General features: G+C 39.7%; 1 protein-coding gene and 1 long non-coding RNA gene across 4 annotated transcripts in view; one reads left to right on the forward strand and one right to left on the reverse strand.

Moving 5' to 3' along the window:
- LOC129136019 (uncharacterized) overlaps window positions 1-5,901 on the forward strand; it is a 35,030-nt gene extending 29,129 nt beyond the window's left edge. Inside the window, exons 4-5 of the long non-coding RNA XR_010148968.1 lie at window positions 3,861-3,983; window positions 4,522-5,901. This is a non-coding gene — a long non-coding RNA (uncharacterized LOC129136019). The remainder of the gene's footprint in view (window positions 1-3,860; window positions 3,984-4,521) is intronic.
- ADAMTSL1 (ADAMTS like 1) overlaps window positions 1-22,339 on the reverse strand; it is a 1,017,570-nt gene that overhangs the window by 139,500 nt on the left and 855,731 nt on the right. For all 3 annotated transcript variants that reach the window (XM_016960664.3, XM_016960663.4, XM_003312011.6), the window contains 2 exons: window positions 21,187-21,397; window positions 3,596-3,775 (listed from right to left, as the gene is read on the reverse strand). In XM_016960664.3, coding sequence (XP_016816153.2) covers window positions 3,596-3,775; window positions 21,187-21,397 — 391 coding nt within the window. The remainder of the gene's footprint in view (window positions 1-3,595; window positions 3,776-21,186; window positions 21,398-22,339) is intronic.

The raw sequence follows: 22,339 nt of genomic DNA on the forward strand, positions 1-22,339 counted from the left end.
ACAGTTTGACAGAACAGAGGGCTCAAGTTCTAAGTGTCAGGAGCTTGAGGGTTAGTTTGGAGACCTTTAATTTTCAGACAAGAGGTTTGTAATTGGTCCATAAGGCAGTGGGAAGCCACTGAAGAGGGGGGTGACATGATGAAAGAGGTGTTTTGAGAAGGTTAATCCGGCAACATTGTATGGAAGGGATGCAAGCAGGAGAGGGATGGGAGGCAGGGCATCGGGGAAGGAGGCTGTCATCTCCAGGCTTGCCTGAATGAGGGCTGTGGGAGTGTGCCACGTTAACTTGAAAAATGATGGTTAAAAAACAAACAAAAAACGATCTTATATTTTCAAGTGTTATATGCTAACATACTGAAGTGACACTATTCTGTGTGATGTGCTGTGATATATGCTACCCTGAAAGAAATTTAAGATGCAAAGGATAGTGGTGAGAATCAAACCCATTGCTTTTATAGTCTGAAAATTATGGGTTCCAGATTCCACCCATTCCTTATTTTATTGTAAATGACAGCGCTAAATCCAAGGATCAGGTGGGATGGAAGTAAGAAGCCTGAAAATTTAAAAGAGCATGGTCGTTTTAAGGCTGCTAAGTAGAAACAGAAAAACAGAGTTTCAGGTCAGAAGACTGGGTTATGACTTTGGTCAAGTCTAGCTCTTTCTCTAGCTTCAATTTCCATATCTCTGGAATAAGGAAGCTAAGCTAGAGCAGGGATTTTAAAACTGTGTTCCATAACTATGCTGAGGAAGTGATTCAGGGGCTTCTCAGGTGATGAGGAGACCCAGCCGTTGGAGATCTGAGACCCCTACTCCAACTTAAACCAAAACAGCTCTAATTTTATCTGTTTAAGATTATTGGCTTCATAGTAACATTTCATTTGATAAAGCATTCTGTGGTCTTAATTTTTTAACAAAGTAATTAGGCTATAGGATCTTTCAAGCTCCTTCTAGCTCTAAAATTATTCTTTCTTTTAGAATTTTTTTTGGGGGGAAAGGAGCAACTTCCATAAAATAGGATTTAAAAATATTTAATATCAAACTCTTTCAGGAGATTGAGGGTTTCTTTTAGAGAAAAGAAGTATGGCCTTTTGAGAGGTCTTACTTCCAGAATAGAATCTGTAAGTAATTTTATTTGAAATGTCTAAAACTTTGGCTTAATTCTGTCTCTATGGGATTCTGTGCAGTAACCATGAGATTGAGCCCAGATAGTGGAGGATGAAAAACACCCATAGATCATTTAGGTCTTCCCTTCTCCAAGGGCAGTCTCATGGGAGGTGTGGCATGCACATCTCATCTGAGCCAGACGGCCAGGGGAATGGTCATAAGGATGACAGGGCCAATGTGGAGCCTTTGTGAACACCTCCAGGAGCACTTCAATATGGCACCAGTTTGAGTTTAATCCCAACAATTCAGGGATTACTTCCCACCATTCCCAGCCCCTCCTCAATGTTTGGAATCTCCATTCATTAACCCAGATTGCTGAGAAGCTAGCAACATTCCTTGGATAAGGGCTACCTCCTCCCAGTTCCCAAAATAGAACTTCCTCTTGAGGAAGACCAGGAGAGCCTGTAGGAGACCTAAGCTGTGGCCTCAGGCCCAGCCAGCCATGGTGAGTGCTTGCTTTCATTTCCTTTCCTTCTCATGACAAGTGAGCCCAAATGGAAGAGAATCATAAGGGTTCACTTTTAGTAGGCACAAAGTATTTTACATGCAATATATATTAAATTATATTTAATTTCATCCTCCCACCTACATGATGGATACTATTATATTTCCATTATACAGATAAGCAACCTAAAGCCAAAAAGGTTAAATAATTAGCCCAAGGTTATACTGCCAGTAAGTGGCAGAGTCAGGATTTGAACCTAGGCTTGCCTGTCTTTGAGTCTGAACTCTTAACAACACATGATACTGTTCTGAAGCCCTACTGTAGTTAATGGGACCAATGGGATCTTTTTCTTAGTCCCAAAATCTCAAGGGTCCCCCTCAAATCTGCAGGCAGAAAAGAACGTTTTCTGGATCTTCTCTGTCTCATATGCTTCAAAGGCCACAAACTCCAGGAACACAGGAAGACAATTATAACACACACAAGTCCCTTCCTCAGCAGCCCACTCATGACAGACTATTACCTGATAGATTTAGGGGAGCAATTCCTTTTATAATACTCCACTGAGAGAATGTTTTCATCTAGAGCCACTTGGCAAATACACCTCTGTTCTTCAAATGCCATACCCCAAATCAACGTTCCCACGGAAAAATTGTCACTAACATGCACATACACACAAATGTACACATGCTCATTTTACACACTTTATATCTTGAAATCAAATTTAGAAAGCATGAGAAAATAATTCCCCAAACGTTCTGAGACATTTGGCATGAGATACCACAAGAAGCAGTTTTACTGCCAAGTTATAAAACCTGTCGTAATGTAAGTTAACTCTTAATTGCAATGCACTTAGCAGGCACCATCTCATGGAATTCTATGTGGGTTGATAAGATATGGGCAAGAATTCTAAGAACCTATGTTGAGAGAGCTGGATCTTAATTTTCACAGGCTGCTTTGCCCTCTGTAAGCAAGTATCTCTGTGAGGTATTTCAAGCAGCAGCAGCTCCCTCCTGTGAGTTGTATACTATACAAAAAAAAAAAAAAAAAAAAAAAAAAAAAAAGGCACTGGGGTTAGGAAGGCAAATTCAAATGCTTATATGCTAGAAAAAGGAAGGTCTTGAATCTGGCTTTACAGACATTTTCACTTCAGGTCTAGTGATTCTGTTCTTGGCTAAATCTTCTTGTGAGGCAACAATTTTGGGGGGACTTCTCCATGGAAGACACACAGGCCTATGGAGCTGGAGAAGTCGAAGGCAACTCGAAGTGGTAGTGGCTGAAAACAAAGGACTTGAAGCTAGGTGTAAATGAATTGGCGTACACTAGAATTAGGAGAGGCATTATTTAGAAAGATAGGTTAGTCAGAGGTATGTCTCTAACTTAGCAGATAAAGTTGGGAATGGTGAATGCTGAAGCAATCACTTCCCAAAGTGCAGGACAACAAGGGAAATGAAATTCTCTTGATAGGAAGCTGTTGAAGTATTTTAGAGCCAGGAAACTAACAGTAAACAGGCAGGATTTCCTTGGCCTTCTTTTCCTAATAAATCATGTCCTTTATTGTCCAGTAACTTGGAAGAGACTTGCTAGAGAGGCTTTGCCCTTCCTGAATAGAGACAGAAACATCTGGGAGTAAGAGGTACAGGGAGGTCAGGAGGAGGGGGTGGTGTGGAGATAGAAGGAGAAGAACCCAGTGTGTGGAAAAGAATCCTGGGGCCAAAACAGCACCAATGAGGTCTGGTTTTGTTCCACGAGGAGCCCATTTACAATTCCAAGCTTCCGATTGTTAGGTAAGGGCTGGCTGTGTAACTCAGGTCCCTGCAGCCTCGTTAAAAGCTAGTTACACACTATGGTATATATGGTTACAAAAATACTATTCCATAATGTTAGGAAGATTGTTTTGTTCTCTTCTTGCCTTTTCTATGTATATGTCTGGGGTGCCTTCTTTTCCTACTTGGATCTGTTTCATTCTCTTCGGAGGAACATACATACCTCTGTCCAGTCTGAGAGAAGCCACTCGCTGGGACAGTCATCTTTCTTGCATGCTTGCTGACAGGCAGGTTTTGAAGCTGAACAGAAGGTCTCAGGAAGCTCCAGGAAGCTGCCATCAGCCATGCGCTGCTTGCAAAGAACCTCACGTTTCTGAACACCCCCGCCACACGTTCTGGAACACTGGGGAAAGAAAGAAGGAAAGAAGAAAAAGTAGACCCAATATGGGAAGGCAGTCTGACTGCTAATTCTTATCTTAATTTGGCAGAGTAAAGGAAGAAAAAAAAATCCAGAAGAAGAAGAAAAACCAGGAATCGGCCCAAAGGATTTTGTTTCTTCTCTTTGAGATGAATTTTGTAGTAAGATCTACCCTCTCCACTCTTAATCCCAGGTATTTAACTAGAGCATCCAGGAATTTCTGGGGCCTTTAAATCTTAGAAAGTTGCTCCTGAACTATGATTTGCAGTCCCATCCAAGACAACTGGTTTAAAAGGTTAGTATAATAGAGTGTTCAGCATATTTACGATCCAGGGAAAATAATCTGTGCTGCTTCCAGAATGAACAGGAGAGAGCTCCCACCATCAGTATAAATCTGGAGAAATTAATTTGCAGAAAAGACAGCCCTTTCTCTAAGTGAAGGCACTCTACCACACTGAATGGGCATTAGATTTAGGGTCTGGTTTTCTTAAGAACCCCCCTGGAATACTCTTCTTGCAGGATTGATGATTTCTTAGGGCAGTGGGAGCCAGAGCCACTGAAATTTGGGATGCAAGAAAAATGGCCTCATGTCAGTGGTTTTCAGAGGAACCCCAATAAAACATTGTTTACATGTAACTGAATAGTTATGATCCAGGGGCATGAAGTGGGAGGGAGGCCCCCTGAAGCACAGACTGTTGGCTATTTTCAAATATATGTCCCTTCCTTTTCAGAGCAAAGGAGTCCCCAGCTTTTCACTGGGCATACCACATTTCGGCATAAAGACTATATTTGTCAATCTCCCTTGAAGACAGACACAGCCATTTGACTTGATGCTGGCCAATGGGATATAAACGGAAGGGTTGTGTGTGCTTTCAGGGAAGTGCCCAAAAAGATGGTGGGGCATCTCTTCCCTTCTCTTTCTCCTCGCTGCTGGCTGGAATGTGAACATGATGTCTGAAATGTAAGCTTCCATCTTGGGCTGTCATAAACAAAAAGTTAGAAGCCTGGCTTCCTGACTGTGAAACCACCATACCTGCTCTGGACTGTCTGTGTTTATGTGAGAGAGGAAGACTTTTCTATCTTTTTAAAGCCAATGTTACTTTGGGTTTCTATCACTTTCAGTCTGACATAACCCTAGCTAAGAGTTCAACCCACGACTACTCTGTGGTGGGGATATTTTATTGTAAAATTTTAGGGAGCCTGCTGATTTCTTCCAGAATAGTTTCTTGTCATTAGCTTGCTGCCTTTGGGCTTGCTGAGAGATCAAGCCTGGTTTTAAAAAGCGTGAGAGTTTGTGCTGAAGTACCTGCTTTGCTGGAGGAGTGCCCCTCTCAGAACTCATGTTGGTCTTTGTTTAGTAAGTTGTACTCAGAATGGCTATGGGGGTTTTTGCCAGCAGTCAAGGTTATGATGGTGATACCAGTGTCCTTGGGTACAGTCAGAACATAGCTGCAGCCCAGCTTTCACCTTCTTACTCAGTGGTCTCAACCCTGCATGCACCTCAAGGTCTCCTGGGGAGCTTTTAAAAAGTACCGATGCCTGGGCCTCACTTCAGACCCATCAAATCAGATATTCTGGGATGTGGGTCCCAGGTACCAGTTTTTGTTTTGTTTTTAAGAAAGATATCAGTATAATCTTCTTCCAAGTAATTTTTCCCCAGATAATTCTATTGTGTCTCCAGGGCTTAGAACCACTTCTCCAAATGAATGTTCTCTCACCATACCCAATGGTAATAAACATGGAAAGGAAAATCCGGGACCCAGAGAGGTCTCTGTTAGGACCAGTGGTTGTTTGGACCCCACCGGAGCAAACGTGCCATTTGTTTGCAGTTGTGAATGGCTTGAGGTCACAGAGCTAGTGGATAATGATGTTAGAAAAGCAATCAACTTTGTCTAGTTAAGCCTTTTAGTCTTAGAGTCTTTTAAATGATTAAAATCAATGGTGAGAAACCTTTATTTTTTTCATTTCAAATTTAAAAAAATAATTGAGTCCCCTAGGAAAAAGGATGTATTTTCTTAGTGCTGGGATCAACTACCTACCCATTGAAGCATTGAAGGCTAACAAAAAATGTGAAATGACCCTACAAGCTAGGTCTTATTTCCACTTTACAGAAAAAAAAAAAAAAAAAAAAGCTGAGGCTCAGAGAGGCAAACAATCCAATGAAGGCCACACAGGGGCTAGAATTGGTTTACTGCCATTCATTGCAACATTTACTAAGCTCCTACTGGACACCATGCTCTGGACGCAGCTGGAGAAAAAGTCCAAACTCAGCTTCTCTCCTCCGTGGTTGCAGCAACTCCTGCGTGCTTGCAGACCCAATGGATGGTAGTGTGACTGTTGCTTCATGAGGAGGGCTCCCAGCCTGATCAGCACCAAGCCTGCCAAGAGCCTGGTCTTACTCTTTCACCCAACTGGGCTTTGCCATTCAATTCTTAGCTTCCACTCTTGTGACCATCCCTGACTGGCAGGAGCCAGCCCATGATTCAGGTTGGAGAGTAGAATTTAAAGTAGTTCATCTATATTCTAGTGACCCTGGAAAATTTAAGGAGTTCTCCCTAAACTCTGATTTCTGAGAGGCAACATTTAAACATAGCTCTTAGACAATGCCATGAAGCTAGACCACCTGTTACTCATTACAAGTCCTACCAGCTCCTTCTAAGGGCTTTTCTAGTGTGTCCTTTGGGCTTGATTAAGAACAAAATCTATGGTCTCAGAGCTAATGATTCAAGTAACTGGCCTAAGCCTTTGTCTTCTTTGTGGCTCATTTCAGTGACTCTGTGGGCTCTTCTGTATTGAAGAAGCAAATTTTAATTTTAGCCCTCATTTGGTAGCAATTCAATAAGACATTAAAGGATTTCACTTCTTTAACTAATTTTGTACCCGCACTGCCTAGAATAATGCCTCCTGTGAATGTTCTCAATAAATGTCTGTGGCATTGAATTGAAGTTGGTACTTAGGAGAAATTTAAATTAGTGGCTAAGAATTCCATTTATCTAGAATAATCTTGTTGCTATGGATAACTAAGGTTTTAAATTTAGTTTTACAGTGTTTTGCATGATTTTTTAGGTTCGACCTTCTCTTACTGCTGTCAAATTCTTACATCGAACCAACAAGTTATACTATAATCAGATCAGTTATAAACTTTTCTTGTTCATTCTTTCTTTTTATAAGTAGCCAACTAACCATGTGGATTACTGACTCCTGAGGATTTGCCAAATTTGGGGACTATATTCTCCACAATACTTTCCATTCTGTGAATTACTAAGATTCTTCCATGAACTTATTGTAATTTTTCTGAAACCACAATTGTTGGAAAGAAACAAGTTTGTGCTGATAAATCAAAAATTTTAATTTTAAGCTCTGACCTCTCCCCTATGCCTACTCAACATGTCCACTTAAATGCAAATAGGCATCTTGATTTAAACATGCCTAAAATGGAACTCTTAATACTGCCCTTCCAACCTCATCCCAAACCTACTTCCCTCTCAGTCTTCCCCATTCATTTAATTGTGCCACATCCAGGGCAAAAACTTTGGCCCCTGAGTTTTTCCTTTTTTTTTTAACCACCCTTCCCCTGACATCCAATTCATGGCCAAATAAGGTCAGGTTTACTTACAAAACATATAAGCTATACTTCTAAAATAAATAATAAATCAGCATACCATAATCCATCATCTCTTGCCTTTTATTGGTGCTTTGGTCTGAATGTCTGTGTCCTCCCTGCCACTCCCCTAAATTCACACGCTGAAATCCTAACTCCCAAGGTGATAGTATTAGGGGTGAGGACTTTTGGGAGATGATTAGGTCATGACGGTGGAACCCTCAAGAATGGGATAAGTATCCTATAAAAGAGGTTCCGGAGAGCTGCCTTGCCCCTTCCATCATGTGAGGACACAGCCACAGAGCACCATCTATGAACCAGAAAGAGGGTTCTCACTAGACACAGAATCTGCCAGCACCCTGACCTTGGACTTTCTACCCTCCAGAACTGTGAGAAATAAATTTCTGTCACTGATAAGCTACTCAGTCTATGGTATGTTGTTTTAGCAGCCGGAATGGACTAAGAAATAACGTTTCTAGCAGGATATAGATGATACACTCAAATGTGATCATTTGAAAAGAGTTCCTTCCTCCTGTTGGAAACCCCATATTGTCTTCTCTACACTCTCTTCTCCACACCATAGCAAGAGTGATGTTTTCAAAGCATAAATGTGATCACACAATTTCCATGCTTAAAACCCTCCAATGACGTTCCCTTGCAATGAGAATACAATCTACACTCCTCTAACCCTGCCCTGCAAACCGCTACAGATTCTGGTTCCTGCCCTGGTGGAACTTAGACATTGTCTAGCTTAAATCCTTCCAACTTTATTAATTCATTCCACATAAATTTATTAAATGCCAATCATGAACCAAGCATGGTTCTAGGTAGGTGAATGTATAGCAGAGCAAGAGAAGCGTTGTACACCTCTGTAATCTTATCTTTTACAACACCCCCCCTTTCCCTGTGTACTCCAGCCAGACTTGTTTTTTGTTGTTTTGTTCCTCAAACATGTCAAGCTTGTTTCTCCCACAGGGCCTTCACATTTGCTGTTCTCTCTACATGCACCATTCTTCTCTTAGATCTTCATGTGGCTGAGTCTCTTGAATAATCCAGGTTCAATTCCATTCTCAGCTGTGTGGAGAGGCCATCCCTAACCTTCCTACCTAGAGTAGTCAAAGCAGTCTCTATCGCCATTACCTCATTTTATTTTTTATAATAGCTCTCATATTTTCAGAAATTATCACCCATTTAGACCATTAGCTCCATGAAGGAAGAGATTTTGCTTCTGTTTTTGCTCATATTAAGTGTTTGAGAATTTCACTGAAAACTTTTCCCCAGTATATCATTACATCTTTAATAATAAACATTAGGATTGAATGAATCCACCTCTAGTTTTCTTTTTTACATATGCTCTCTCCTTTTCCTTCTTTTAAAATTAATTATTTGTTTGTTTCCCAGTAAGGAAGTGGTCAGGGTATGAGCTGAACAGTGGAGTGACATTTTACAATAAGTTCTGGGAGTATATGGTGTTTTGATATGATTCATAAATATTTACACTGTTGAAAATGCAGTGTATTTTTTTTCTCTGAGAGAAATAATAGCTGGTTCATAAAACTATTATCTCCTAAACCTCAAAATGACATCAAGCCACTTTTCATTTAATCCTTTGATTATAATTCACACTCAGATTCCTCATGGGTCCTATTGAGTCCTTCAGACATAAAGAACATGCTCCCAAAGTTTCTGTTACCCAGTGATTGACATTTTAGATACTTCACTAGTGATGCTGAATTTGTAGGAGTATGGATCTCCTCAATGGGTAGTGGCTGAAGTTTTCTTTTTTCTAAATATTTTTTATGAAGCACATAGGCTTCTGTTCAATTTGATAAATGCTCCAAAAGAAACAAGTAGTTAAATAAGAACAGTTCTCAGATTCAAGCTGTTCAGTTAGAGTTTCTTAGTGAATTTGGCAATAAAGAAAAATGTAGGTTAATTTTCTCTCTCTTTAAAATTGAGGAAGTAGATAATGAACATAAGTTGTCTTATTTCAAGGGTATAGATGTAATAAAATTGTACTATAGAGTGATTACTCATTGAAAATAACACAACTGGGTTATCAGTTTGCAGATAGGACTTGATTTAAGGCACAGACCTCCAATAGTATATAGGTCTGTAACAACATGATGATAAAACAGCTGCAAGAAAAGTTTGAAAAAATCGTCATTTACAATTTTGATGTATACATAAAGCTTTTAGGATATTATCAATGGTAAGAAGATAAAGTCTAGACTCCTGACAATGCCCTTCACTTTGATCTACATGGAGCTTTCCAGCCCATTCCTTGACATACTGTCATGTGCTCATGCTTTAGCTACAGTGGACAATTTGCCCTTTCCTGGGCACACAGACACCTTCTCTGCTCTGGCCTTTGATCATGTCATTCAGTCCATGAGCAATGCCTGCCAGCTCTTTGTTCACCCAGAGACTTCCAAGATGTGCTTGAAGGTCCAGCTCAAAAGCCACTTCTTGTCCTGGCTAGAGCAGTAAGACAAGACAAGGATATAAATGGCATCCAAATTGGAAAGGAAGAAGTCAAATTATCCTTGTTTGCAGATGATATGATCTTATATTTGGAAAAACCTAAAGACTCCACAAGAAAACTATTAGAACTGGTAAAGAAATTTAAATTCAGTAAATTTGTAGGGTACAAAATCAACATACCAAAATCAGTATTTCTCTATGTTCAACAGTGAAAAATGTGAAAAAGAAATTTAAAAAGTAATTCCACTTATAATATCTACACACAAAATTTAAATACTAGGAATTAACAAAAGCAGTGAAATATCCCTATAATGAAAAGTTTAAGACACTGATGAAATAAATTGAAGAGGACATCAAAAAATGGAAAAATATTCCATGTTCATGGATTGGAAGGATCAATATGGTAAAATACCCTTACTACCCAAAGCAATCTACAGATTCAGTGCAATCCCTGTCAAAATATCAAAAACATTCTTCACAGAAATAGAAAAACAATCTTAAAATTCATATGGAACCACAAAAGACCCAGAATAACCAAAGCTATCCTAAGCAAAAAAAAAACAAAAAAACAAAAAAACAAAAAAAAAACAAAACAAAACTGGAGGAATCACATTATCTGACTTCAAATTATAATACAGAGCAATAGTACCAGCTATAGCATAGTACTGGCATAAAAACAGACATATAGACCAATGGAATAAAATAGAGAACCCAGAAACAAAACTACAGAGCTACAGTGAACTCATTTTCAACAAAGGTGCCAAGAACATAAACTGGGGAAAAGACAGTTTCTTCAATGAATGGTGCTTGGAAAACTGGATATCTCTATGCAGAGTAATGAAAATAGACCCCTATCTCTTGCCATATACAAAAATTAAATAAAATGAATTAAAGACTTAAATCTAAGACCTCAAACAAAGAAGCTACTACAAAAAAAAAAAACTGGGGGAATCTCCAGGACATTGGTCTGGACAAAAATTTCTTCAGCAATACCCCTCAAGCACAGGCAAATATGAACAAGTGGAATCACAAGTTAAAAAGCTTCTGCACAGCAAAGGAAACAATCAACAAAGTGAAGCGACAACCCACAGAATGCGAGTAAATATTTGCAAACTACCCTGACAAGGGAGTAATAACCAGAATATATAAGGAGCTCAAACAACTCTGTAGGAAAAAAATCTAATAATCAAAAGATGGGCAAAAGATCTGACTAGACATCTCTCAAAAGAAGACACAATGGCAAACAGGTATATGAAAAGGTGCTCAGCATCACTGATCATCAAAGAAATGCAAATCAAAACTACAATGAGATATCACCTCACCCCAGTTAAAATGGCTTTTATCAAAAAGACAGGCAATAATAAATGCTGGAGAGGATGTGGACCAAAGGGAACCCTTATACACTGTGGGTGGGAATGTAAATTAGTACAACCACTATGGAGAACAGCTTGGAGTTTCCTTAAAAAAGTAAAAATTGGCCGGGCGCGGTGGCTCACGCCTGTAATCCCAGCACTTTGGGAGGCCGAGGCGGGCGGATCACAAGGTCAGGAGATCGAGACCATCCTGGCTAACACGGTGAAACCCCGTCTCTACTAAAAATACAAAAAATGAGCCAGGCGTGGTAGCGGGCGCCTGTAGTCCCAGCTACTCGGGAGGCTGAGGCAGGAGAATGGCGTGAACCCGGGAGGCGGAGCTTGCAGTGAGCCGAGATCGCGCCACTGCACTCCAGCCTGGGCGACTGAGCGAGACTCCGTCTCAAAAAAAAAAAAAAAAGTAAAAATTGAGCTACCGTATGATCTAGCAATCATACTGCTGGGTATATACCCAAAAGAAAGGAAATCAGTGTATCAGGGAGATATCTGCTCTACTGTGTTTGTTGCAGTGTATATATTTTTTACAATAGCTAAGATCTGGAAGCAACCTAAGTGTCTATCAACAGATTAACTGATAAAGAAAATGTGGTACATATACACAATGGAATACTATTCAGACATAAAAAGAATGAGATCCAGTCATGTGCAATAACATGGATGGAACTGGAGGTTATTATGTTAACTGAAATAAGACAGGCACAGAAAGACAAACATCACATGTTCTCACTTATTTGCAGGACCTAAAAATCAAAACAATTGAACTCATGGACATAGAGAGCGGAAGAAGGATGGTTACCAAAGACTAGGAAGGGTAGTGAGGGGCTGAGGGGGAGGGTGGGATGGATAATGGGTACGAAAATATGTAATAGAATAAGACCTACTATTTGATAGCACAATAGGGTGACTATAGTCAATAATAACTGTAGATTAAAAAAAACTTAAAAAGAGTGTAACTGGGTTGTTTGTAACTCAATGGATAAGTGTTTGAAGGGATGGATGCCCCATTCTTCAAGATGTACTTATTTCACATTGCATGCCTGTATCAAAACATCTCGTGTACGCCATAAATACACATACTATTACCCACAAGAATTAATTTAAAATAGGTATTTTTTTTAAAGGCCACTTCTTCATTAAAGCCTCCTCCAACCCTCTGCATTTTGGCAAAGAAATCACCTCCAACTCACCCTGACCTAGAAGGGTATCTTATCTCTTCTATAAGGGCTCATTGTTTATGTGTCTGCTATTTTCCTCTCCCTCCCTGCATGCACACAGGATTATGAGTCTTTTGAGGAAAGGGAATTCATTCATCTTTATATTCCCCAGAGCCTAGTAGAGTATCTGGCAAAGAGCATGCACTTCATAAATGTTTGTTGAATTGATGATTGGATGAGCAAAAGAGCTCCAAATCCAGATGTTAAAAAGATGTAAAACAGGCATCCAGCTGATGGGCTGATCATCCACCTTTTATCAGGCTGTTTTATCATTAGCCAGAAGCTGCTTTGCAGTAAGGCAGCAGTGGGTTTCAGCCAGTGAAAGTGTGGGCTCTGCTGGAGAGTCTGACGCTCCAGGTATGGGAGGCAGCCATCTAGCTGAGTAAATGTCAGGGATTTTGCTCCTAAATGCTTGTCTTGTCTGTGTTCTCAAATTTTCTTCAGTGTGTTTGCATTGATGAAAGGCATTTTTAGAAATTTTAAAAAATTGTAGAAGATGAAATTTGAAAGGAGTCAAGGCTCCAAAGTCTGTGATGACTTTGTGAACGTGCTAAGATGACCTGGTGAGGCCAACAGTTCTTACGCAAGAGGCAGGATGCAAAGAAAAAAATGTTTCCAAAGGAGCAATGGCAAGAGAAAATTAATGAAATTAAATAAAAAATGTTTGCCTTTATGAGTCATCATTTAAAATAATATTCTAGTATGAAGAGATAAATCTCCAGTAAGGGGTATTATTTTTAAATATATGTAATAAGCAAAATACATAACAAAAATAGTATTTATATTGCTTTTACCAGCTGCCATACACGTTTCATGATATGAGGTCGTTTTATAAGAAAAGTAAAAAATACACAATAAGGAAAACAATTAAGTCTCTACACAAAAAATACAATGGCCCAAGTGTCCTGTACTTTTAAAGATTTTCCCATGATAAGCACATTAATAAATTCTGCCTGTATTGAAATTTCTGGTTTCTTCTTGGTAGTTTAATTTACTGAGAGCTGAGTTGATTTCCTTGATATTTTTACTAACATTATTGAACCCAACACAAAGTGATGTTTATGTTTTGTTTGTAAGGCCAACTTTTCATTTAACATAATGGACTCTGCACTCTGCTTACAACTTCCAACTCACTTCACTTGTTTCTTCATTCACTCATTCATTCTTTCACCAAACATTTATTGAGTACCCACTGAGTGCTAGGCACTGTATTGGATGCTGGGGATTTATAAAAAATGGTTACTAAGCCTCAGATATTTGCAGTCCAGTGAGGGAGAAAAACTTACTATACAATGTGATCAGTTTTACAAAAAGGGAATACAACAAAGAGTGCAATTAAATCTCTCTGGGAAAATTAGGGAAGCTCTAGAGAGCAATGACACATGAGCAGTTTCCAGGGAGATGAGGATGCTGGCATAGCAAGATTGTGTGTACGCACTCAAGGTGCAAAGGGACATGGCATGTTCTGATGACTCAGAGCAGTCCTTAGACGGTGCACCATTTGGGTCCATGAAGAAGAGTAGGTGGAAAATTATTCTGAGACATTAGATTAGGGGCACATGGTGAAGTGCCTTTGGACATAATCTTAAAACCATGAGGTATCAATAGGGGTTTCAAAGTAGGGGGTAACATGATCCAATTTGTAGAAAATGACTCAGGCAGCATAGGCCAGTAAGTTCCAAACAATACTGGTTGGTGAGGTATTAATAGGTATGCCATGGAGAAAGGGCTTCCTGGTAAAATAAGTCTATGTAACACTGCATATCATAACCCTATGCAGGGGTTCTCAGTGCATATTTATATGCATATTTATATTTTAAAGGCTCGAAGAGAGAACCTGGGGTAAAGAATCATCAACACCAAGTTGGGAAACACTGGATGAGAGTTAGGCAAGATGAGACAAGGAGATCAAGTAAAAGACTGTTTGTAAGGGTTTGAAGAGTTGATTGTAAGGAGAGGGATTAGAAAGGAGAAAGTGGTGGGGGAGATATAGAAGATGGAATAAAATAGGGTATAGATGTTGACAAAGCGTGAAGGATGTGTGAGGCTGATAATGGCTCAAGTTTCCAGGTAGAAAGCAGGACAGATGGTGGTGTCACCTACATGATAATGATCAATGATGAAAGACCAGGTTAATGGAGGAAGGGGTGGCAGGCAGGTATGTATTAAGCTTGGTGTTAGACCTTTGGAGTTTGAGGTAACTTAGCAACATGTGAGACTGAGGGAGCCCAAAGGCAGTTAGACACGGTGCTATGCACACAGTCGAGGTCATAGCTGAGCCAAACTGAATTAGGGCCTAGAGAAACAAAGAAAAATGAGAACTGGAATCTCACTTACTAAACATAATTATTAAAATGAGAACAGAAGTCTTACTTCAGCCATTTTGGGGATTAGAATTCCCTTGTTCATCCAGTCTCAATTAAGCTTTCTTGACTCTGGAAGTACAAGGGGTGTACACTGTACCTTCAAGGTTTTACATTCTTGTTATGGTGTGAAGCAAGCGGCTGCACATCCATCAAAATCAGAGCAATTATGCCAAAGAATTTCCTGCTAATAAATAAAAACAAAAACAACCAACCACATGTGAAGCTGGACTTTCAATTTGTTTTGCTATGTTTATTGCTGCCTCTAAAGATAGGATCAAGTGTCCATTTCCTTATGAAATACACTATTGAAAATGAGATAAACATCCTAAGAGTTTTTTCCTCCCTGGGACAGAAAATTTTAAATAAATATAGCCTCTAACTTATGTGGATTTATATTTTAGTCACTGGAATATAACAAAACTGATTACTATGTGACTCTGCCAGAATTCAGTTCTCTAATCCAAACCAAAGGTATTTTTGTCTTTGCTTGAAGGTATGTATGTATGTTTAAATCTAGAAAATGAAAACTTTAATTCTCAGGCATTTATAGTTATCATGAAAATTCTCTTTTTCTTTGTATCACTAGCAGGGACTCCTCTCCCTTATGCTTTTTTACATAGTTGAACTGCAGGCATTTTGAATTGTGACCCTGATTAAGAAAGGTTTAGAGGGAAATGGCAACACAATCACAGTTTTAAGCAAGGCAGGGATCCAGAGACTGTGGCAATTGTTTCTGTCTCTGCACAGATGTGTGCAACATGTGTGTACAGTTGGGTGGACGCAATCTTGAACATAAAACATATGCAATATAGAGAAATATAAATTGTGTTTCAAAGTGGACCAATTCTTTTCAGTTTAACCCTTCAGCACCTTTTTTCTTTAATTCCTTGTTTCAATTTAATTTTCAGAACAAAAACAAATGAAGGAATATTGATGCATATGATATATATATTGATATATTAGATATAGAGAGGCAAAAGGGTAGTGGAAGACAGGTTCCCAATCTCAAGGAGCTTGTGCTAGTGGGGACTAAGTGCTTCACTCACAATATAGCAGGTGGTGATGGGCTGAAAAATGGCCCCCGAAGGTATCTTCATCTCAATCCCTCGTACTTGTGAACACGTTACCCTGTGCAATAAAAGGGTCTTTACTGATGTGATGAGGGCTTCTGAGAGGGGGAAATGATCCTGGATTATCCAGGTAGGCTTGAGGTAGTCACAGTGGTCCTTAGAAGACGGAGGCAGGAGGGTCTGAGTCAGAGAGAGAGGATGAAGGGACAGAATTAGCAGTGGGAGGAAGATGGAGGAAGGGGCCATGAACCAAGGAAGCATATGGCCTGTAGAAGCCAGAAAAGACAAAGAGACCCTCCCCTTGATCTCCAGAGGGCACGCAGGCCTGCGGTTCCCCTGAATTTAGCTAGGTGAGACTGAGTTGGGACTTCTGATCTCCAGAACTATAAGAGAGTAAGTTTGTGTTGTTTTAAGCCACCAAGTTTGTGGTAATTTTTTACAGCAGCAATAGGAAGCCAACGTACAGATGAACTGTCCTGGATAGAGGCAACAAATACCGAGTGTTCTGTAAACTGCTGATTTTAGGACTGTTACCAGATGTCTTCACAGTTTAACAGTTAAAAGCAGATAGTAAAGAAGTCTTGGGAAAGCCATACTGCATAGTGGAAAAGAAAATGAGTTTGAAGCACACAGGGCCCCTTTCACATTTACCAGCCTTGTGACTTGGTTTCCTCACTAGGTTGCTGTGAGGCTCAAGAGAGGCCAAGTGCAGCGAATGAGTGTTAAAAGAGAATGTTCAAATTCCTATTAAGCTCACAATACTTCAGGTTCCTCACATGCAAAATGGGGATAATATTAGTAACTATCACATAGGATAGTGAGGATTAAGTAAGTTAAATATGTAAAGTGTCTAGAGCTGTGCTGAACACAGAGAAAGTGATGCTCTCATTATCAAAAGCAGCAGCTCCTGAAATGTAGCAAGTATTCAATAAATGACACCAGCAGAATGGGCATGTACCTTTCTAACACCAAAGTCAATGCTCTGCAGATGTGTCCTGGGAGTTATGGGGTCTGAGACTTGGTCTCTGCCTTCATTGACCTTGTGGTCTAATTCAGAAGTCATGAGAAAGCACCTGAGTGGGTAACGTGGTTGTTAAGTTAGCTGTCTGCCCCTGAATACCATGTGGCTTCAGTGTAGAAGGATAATAGAAGAGTCACTGCAGAAGAGGGAGGCTGTCTGCTGGGCCTTGACCAGCACAGGGGAGTGGGAAATGGTAGGCGGGCAGGGGAGTATACAAGCAGGGATGGGAGAGCCATGCCTGGAGACAGGGCAGGGACAGATGTGCAGAGGGATGAAGGCCTGAACAAGACATGTACTGGCTTTAGAGTCACTGAGAAAAATCCTAGCAGTAGACTGTCATGATCAAAGTGTTTCAGACTAAATTGTGGTATAGGTAACAGTGATTCTCAATCACAGTGTTGTAACTCACCCGTGGGATATGATCCCTCATGAGGTGTGCAATAAGTCACTTATAACCAACACCAAAGAGGAGGAGGAGGAGGAGGAGGATGATGATGAGTGTATTTAATAAATTGCAGAAGATGCAGAGGACTACATGCACATAAAATAAGTGTTCAAAAGCTGTCTAAACTAACAAGATATTAAGGCTATTAATAAATTGGTAAGGATAAATATGAAATGAATCCTTCCCACAGACCAGAAAGGAAAAGCAAAGGCCAGAGTATTAAGAGGCAGAACTGAAATAAAGATGGTCCCCTAAAAACCAAAGCTAGAATTAGATTTCTGTTTCATTTCTGCTTAATTGTTTCTAAAACAAGATCTTAACATCAATACTTGAACTCCATGCTAGGTCCTCTCTGGACCTGCAGAATGTGTAAATACTGGCTATTTGCCATTTGTCAGACAAATACTCTACAAAGAACAAAGAAGGTTGCATTCCTATCTGGCAGATGACAATTTACATAATTTATGTTTTCTTCCCCCCAGAAAGAGAAACATACACATGAGGTCAGTGGTAACACTGTGTTCACACAGAGAGGAGAGAGAGTTTCTCCCCTCAAACGGGCAATGTCTATCAGGTTGTTATCTGTATTTCTTTAAATGAAACATGTGATCCCCCATCTCCTTTTCTTTTGTAAGAAAGAGGCTGTAGGTTGGGTGTTGAAGGATTGGAGACCTCAGCAGTATCCTCTGGCAGATCCTTGCTAAATGGAAAAGACCAGGTGAGTGTACACCAAGTTCCCTTTTCCCAGTAAGAATTGCTGAGGAATCAGGGCTAACCAGGCAATGGATTTTCAACAGCTGGTGTCGTAACTAAGCTGAGTTCTAAAACCACAGCCAACTAGCCTAGGGATCCCTGAAGTTACTCTGGACTTATTGCACCATACAATATAAACAATGGTTTCTTCTCACAAGCAGTCAGCAATAGCTAATTTTTCCCAACAAAACTTAGCCAAAGAAGTTGGATTCCAGTAAATAATGTAAGACAAATAGTTTATTGTTTACTCCAGGTTTAGAGATTCCTAAAAGTGATCAAAGATTCTTTTTTTTTTTTTTTTTTTTTTTTTTTTTTTTTTTTTTTTTTGTCGAGACAGAGTCTTGCTCTGTCACCCAGGCTGGAGTGTAGTGGTGCAATCTCGGCTCACTGCAACCTCTGCCTCCTGAGTATGAGTGATTCTCCTGCTTCAGCCTCCACAGTAGCTGGGATTACAGGTGCCCGCCACCACACCAGGCTAATTTTTGTATATATATATATTTTTTCAGTAGAGACAGGGTTTCACCATGCTGGACAAACAGACTCTATGCACCAAACCATTAACAGGGCTGTCTCTGGAGGGTAGAAACACTGCTGACCTTCTATGTTCTTTATTTCTTGTTATGTTTGACTATTTTTCACAATTATTGTGTCTCAGGTGTGAAAGAAGAGACTTTTTAAAGGTCCTATTAAACTGTAGTCACTGATGCATTGGATGAACTTCAAACAGTTGTTTACTATTAAGTTTCCCAACCTGAAAAATGAACTTAAACCTGACTCATCCTCAAATGCTTCTCCCAAAAAGAAGGAAATAGAAAAGCTTTCAAAGTAAATTCATATCTTCACAGGCCCAAAGTAGATGAAAATTTAAGAATAAGTGATTCTTTGGAAGTCCACTGTTTCAAATAGGGATGCTGGGCATACAGGTGGTGGTGATGGCAATTGACCAAAAAAAGGTCATATATATGGCTGTGCCCTAAAAACTGAAAAAGCATCATGAGTCAATGTCATTATTCGGCAGCATGTGTGGCTATCAAAAAGACATTGATGTTTCACTGCATTTCAAGACTAGAACGATATTAAGACCTATAACCATAAAAAACATATCAGGAAGATGTAAAGTCAGCATTTTCAGGGCCTATAAGGAGTATTCTTCATCTATTCATTCATTTCATCATTCCGTAAACATTTTATCCATAACTTATGTACCTAATAGCAACAAGCTACTAATAATATGGGGACTTAACAATTTCAACAGTGGAGGTTGATTTGAGATGGTTTCTCACCTTTTATTAGGATTGGCATGGGTTAGTGGTGCCGTTTAAGGTCATAGATTCACTCCAGTTAGAGGTAACTTAGTATAAATGCACTAGCAATCAGGTGACCTGGGTTCTGGTCCAGGTTTTATGATCTTAAGGAAGCCTACATCTAGGCCACAGTTACATCATCTGTAAAACAAAAGTGCTCATGTTTAATCCCTGAAAGGCCTTTTAGCCATACACAATAGGTTTGGTATAGTGGAAAGGGTCACATAAGACTGAGTTGATAGCCAACCCTAAATTTGCTAGCTGTGTTTGCCTCAGTTTCCTCAAACCTAAAATAAGGCTAATAAAACCTTATTTTAACTGAATTGTTGTGAGGATTTACTTCAGCTTGGTGAGCGATAATATATATTTCTTAAGCGCTGGTACATTGGTGTTCAAAATATATGACATCCTCTTCCACAAACCATCCATAGTATCATGGAATTAATGAACTTAGCCATATACATTTAAGCTCTAAAAGACAATATATATTTAATGTCTGTTGCCAGAGGCTTCATACTTAGTGTTTTGCTTATTCATCAGTATTTGATTCTTTGAGTGTTTTACTAAACCACAGCTCCAAGATGGGCAAGGAGCAAGGAGAAGGGAGGGGCTCTGCCAAATGATTAGGAGAAAGCACAGAGGACACGTGGCTGCCTGGAAATGGGAGACCCTTCTGCACAGGGCAATGGTATGTGAGCTGTCATCCTCTCTCCTTTTCCACTGATGACTATATCATTTATCACCCAAATTGGGACACTTTTGAGAGTGAAAAAACTGTCTCAGTGAAACAGAGATGTATGTCTCCTCCACCTTTCATGCTTACTTTTTGTGACCTTTGTTGTCCCTTTAAAGCAGTGTCTTATGTCCTAATAGGGAGCAAACTGCAAAATAAGATTTTATGCAATCAACCTAAAATCCTGTGTTTTTAAAAGGCATGCAAAAATATTAACGTTTGATAAATGCATATTATTTTTAGATAGGAAATTATGATAAAATAGTTGTGTTATTATTATATATGCCTGGTGCAGGATCAGAAATTTTGTTTGTAAAGGGATAGCACGTATTTTAGATTTTATGAGCCATATGTTCTCTATCACAACCACGCAATTCTGCCTTGTAGTGCAAAAGCAGCCATAGACAGTACGTAAAATAATGGGTGTGTTCCAATAAAACTTTATTTACACACACAAGAAAGGCTACAGGCTAGATTTAGCTTGAGGGCTGCAGTTTGTCAACCCCTGTTTTGAAACAATGGTTCCCAGACTTTTGGAATTCACAGGACTAGGAAAATAAAAATACTTGGAATTGGCTCAGCATTTCTAACTTCTTATATTGCTAAGTAATGATGTTAAAAAAAATCATTGCCTACTACCCTTATTTCTTAGAATTTTAAACAGCAAAAAAACTAGAAAGGGTATAAATTAAGAACAAATTTAGCTTTATGGAAAACCCACCACATTGTCTTGATTTTAAAAAATTTTCCTTAGCTTGGTGACAGCTTTGTCATAAATACGCTCAGGTTAACAGATGGGTCATCTGCATTGCTTCTGGAGGTCACTGGGGTGTGATACAGTAGAAAAAGCATGATATTTGTAATTAAAAGATCTGGATGTAAATCAAGTTAGGGGAATACTAAGAAGGGAGAAATGAGCAGATCTTGAACATCCCTTTAACATCCCTGGACAAAACCACTCTGAGAGAGCATCCCTTTTTTGAGTCACTGTTGCAAACAAAAGCGCCAATATTGAGTAACTTCAGAACTCACCGGCTGCCACTGTGCAGGGTACCAGGCTGGGGGGCAATTAAAGCGGTTACAAGCTTGCACCGTGCTGGGCTTGGGCTGGCGACACAGCTCATCAGCCAGGATGACTGTTTCATTCATCTCTCTGGAAAGCAGGTGGCTGCAGAAGACGTCTCTGGTCTGTAGGCCGACCCCACATGTGAGACTACATGGACTCCACTTGCCAATTTCCCACCTGAGAAGAAATCGGAGAGGAAGAGGACACACCCTTAGTACCTGTGCAGAGAATGTTTCCCATGAACTCAAATGGAGTTAAAACCCCTAACTGGGAAAGTGGGAAGTGCCAGCCCAAGACTGGCTGGCAGCTCTATCCTAAGCCTAGAATCTATCCTCTCCTTTAATGCTCTAGAATTCATTTACATTAAAGCAAAGAGGGAGATAAAATGGAATATCCAATTTTTACCCACAAAATCACCAATAATGGTTACAACCATGTTTATTCTGATGGTACATATAAACTTCATCAAAATAAGAAGGGAGTGCTAAATGAGACATAGACTGAGTACATAAAGGCTTTGGGCACCACATACTGAATTGTGGGGCTTAAAGAGGACTTTCTGCTAATTTCTCCAGCCCCAATTCTTAGCAAGACTGAAAATTTTATGCTTGTAATTCTTTGGCTTCAAAGTGAAAGGTCATTGGCTCCAGCTTCCTTCAAAGTTCCATTGCTGCATAGAAACGTCTCTGTCTTATGTTTAAACATCATCACTGCCTGGGACTGGATAATGTAACAGAAATGAAGCCTGCTCCATCGATCAGTCTTTTTGAAGGGAAGTAAAGTGAAGAGAGTGGCTCATTATCTGGATGTAGCACTCAAATACGCAGATGAGTTGAGTGCACGAACTGGCTATTTCCAAAGGGCCAAGACTTGAGAAGTACGTTTATAGTGAGCTAAGGGCCTATGAAAACAATCCCACTGCATTTCCCTGCTGATGCAGCCTACAAACTGGGAACGATAAGGACAAAGCTCAGTGGCTCAGGCCGTACGTCAGAAGCATCTTCTAAAGATCAGTTTTAGAAAGTTCTGTTTACAGTCTGAAGCACAAAGATTTTACAAACAGGAATTGGCCAAGAAAACATGGTAAGTAGATCCTCTAGTAGCTAGTCCCACCTAGCT

This window comes from Pan troglodytes, chromosome 11, assembly GCF_028858775.2.
Source record: "Pan troglodytes isolate AG18354 chromosome 11, NHGRI_mPanTro3-v2.0_pri, whole genome shotgun sequence".
NCBI lineage: Eukaryota > Metazoa > Chordata > Mammalia > Primates > Hominidae > Pan > Pan troglodytes.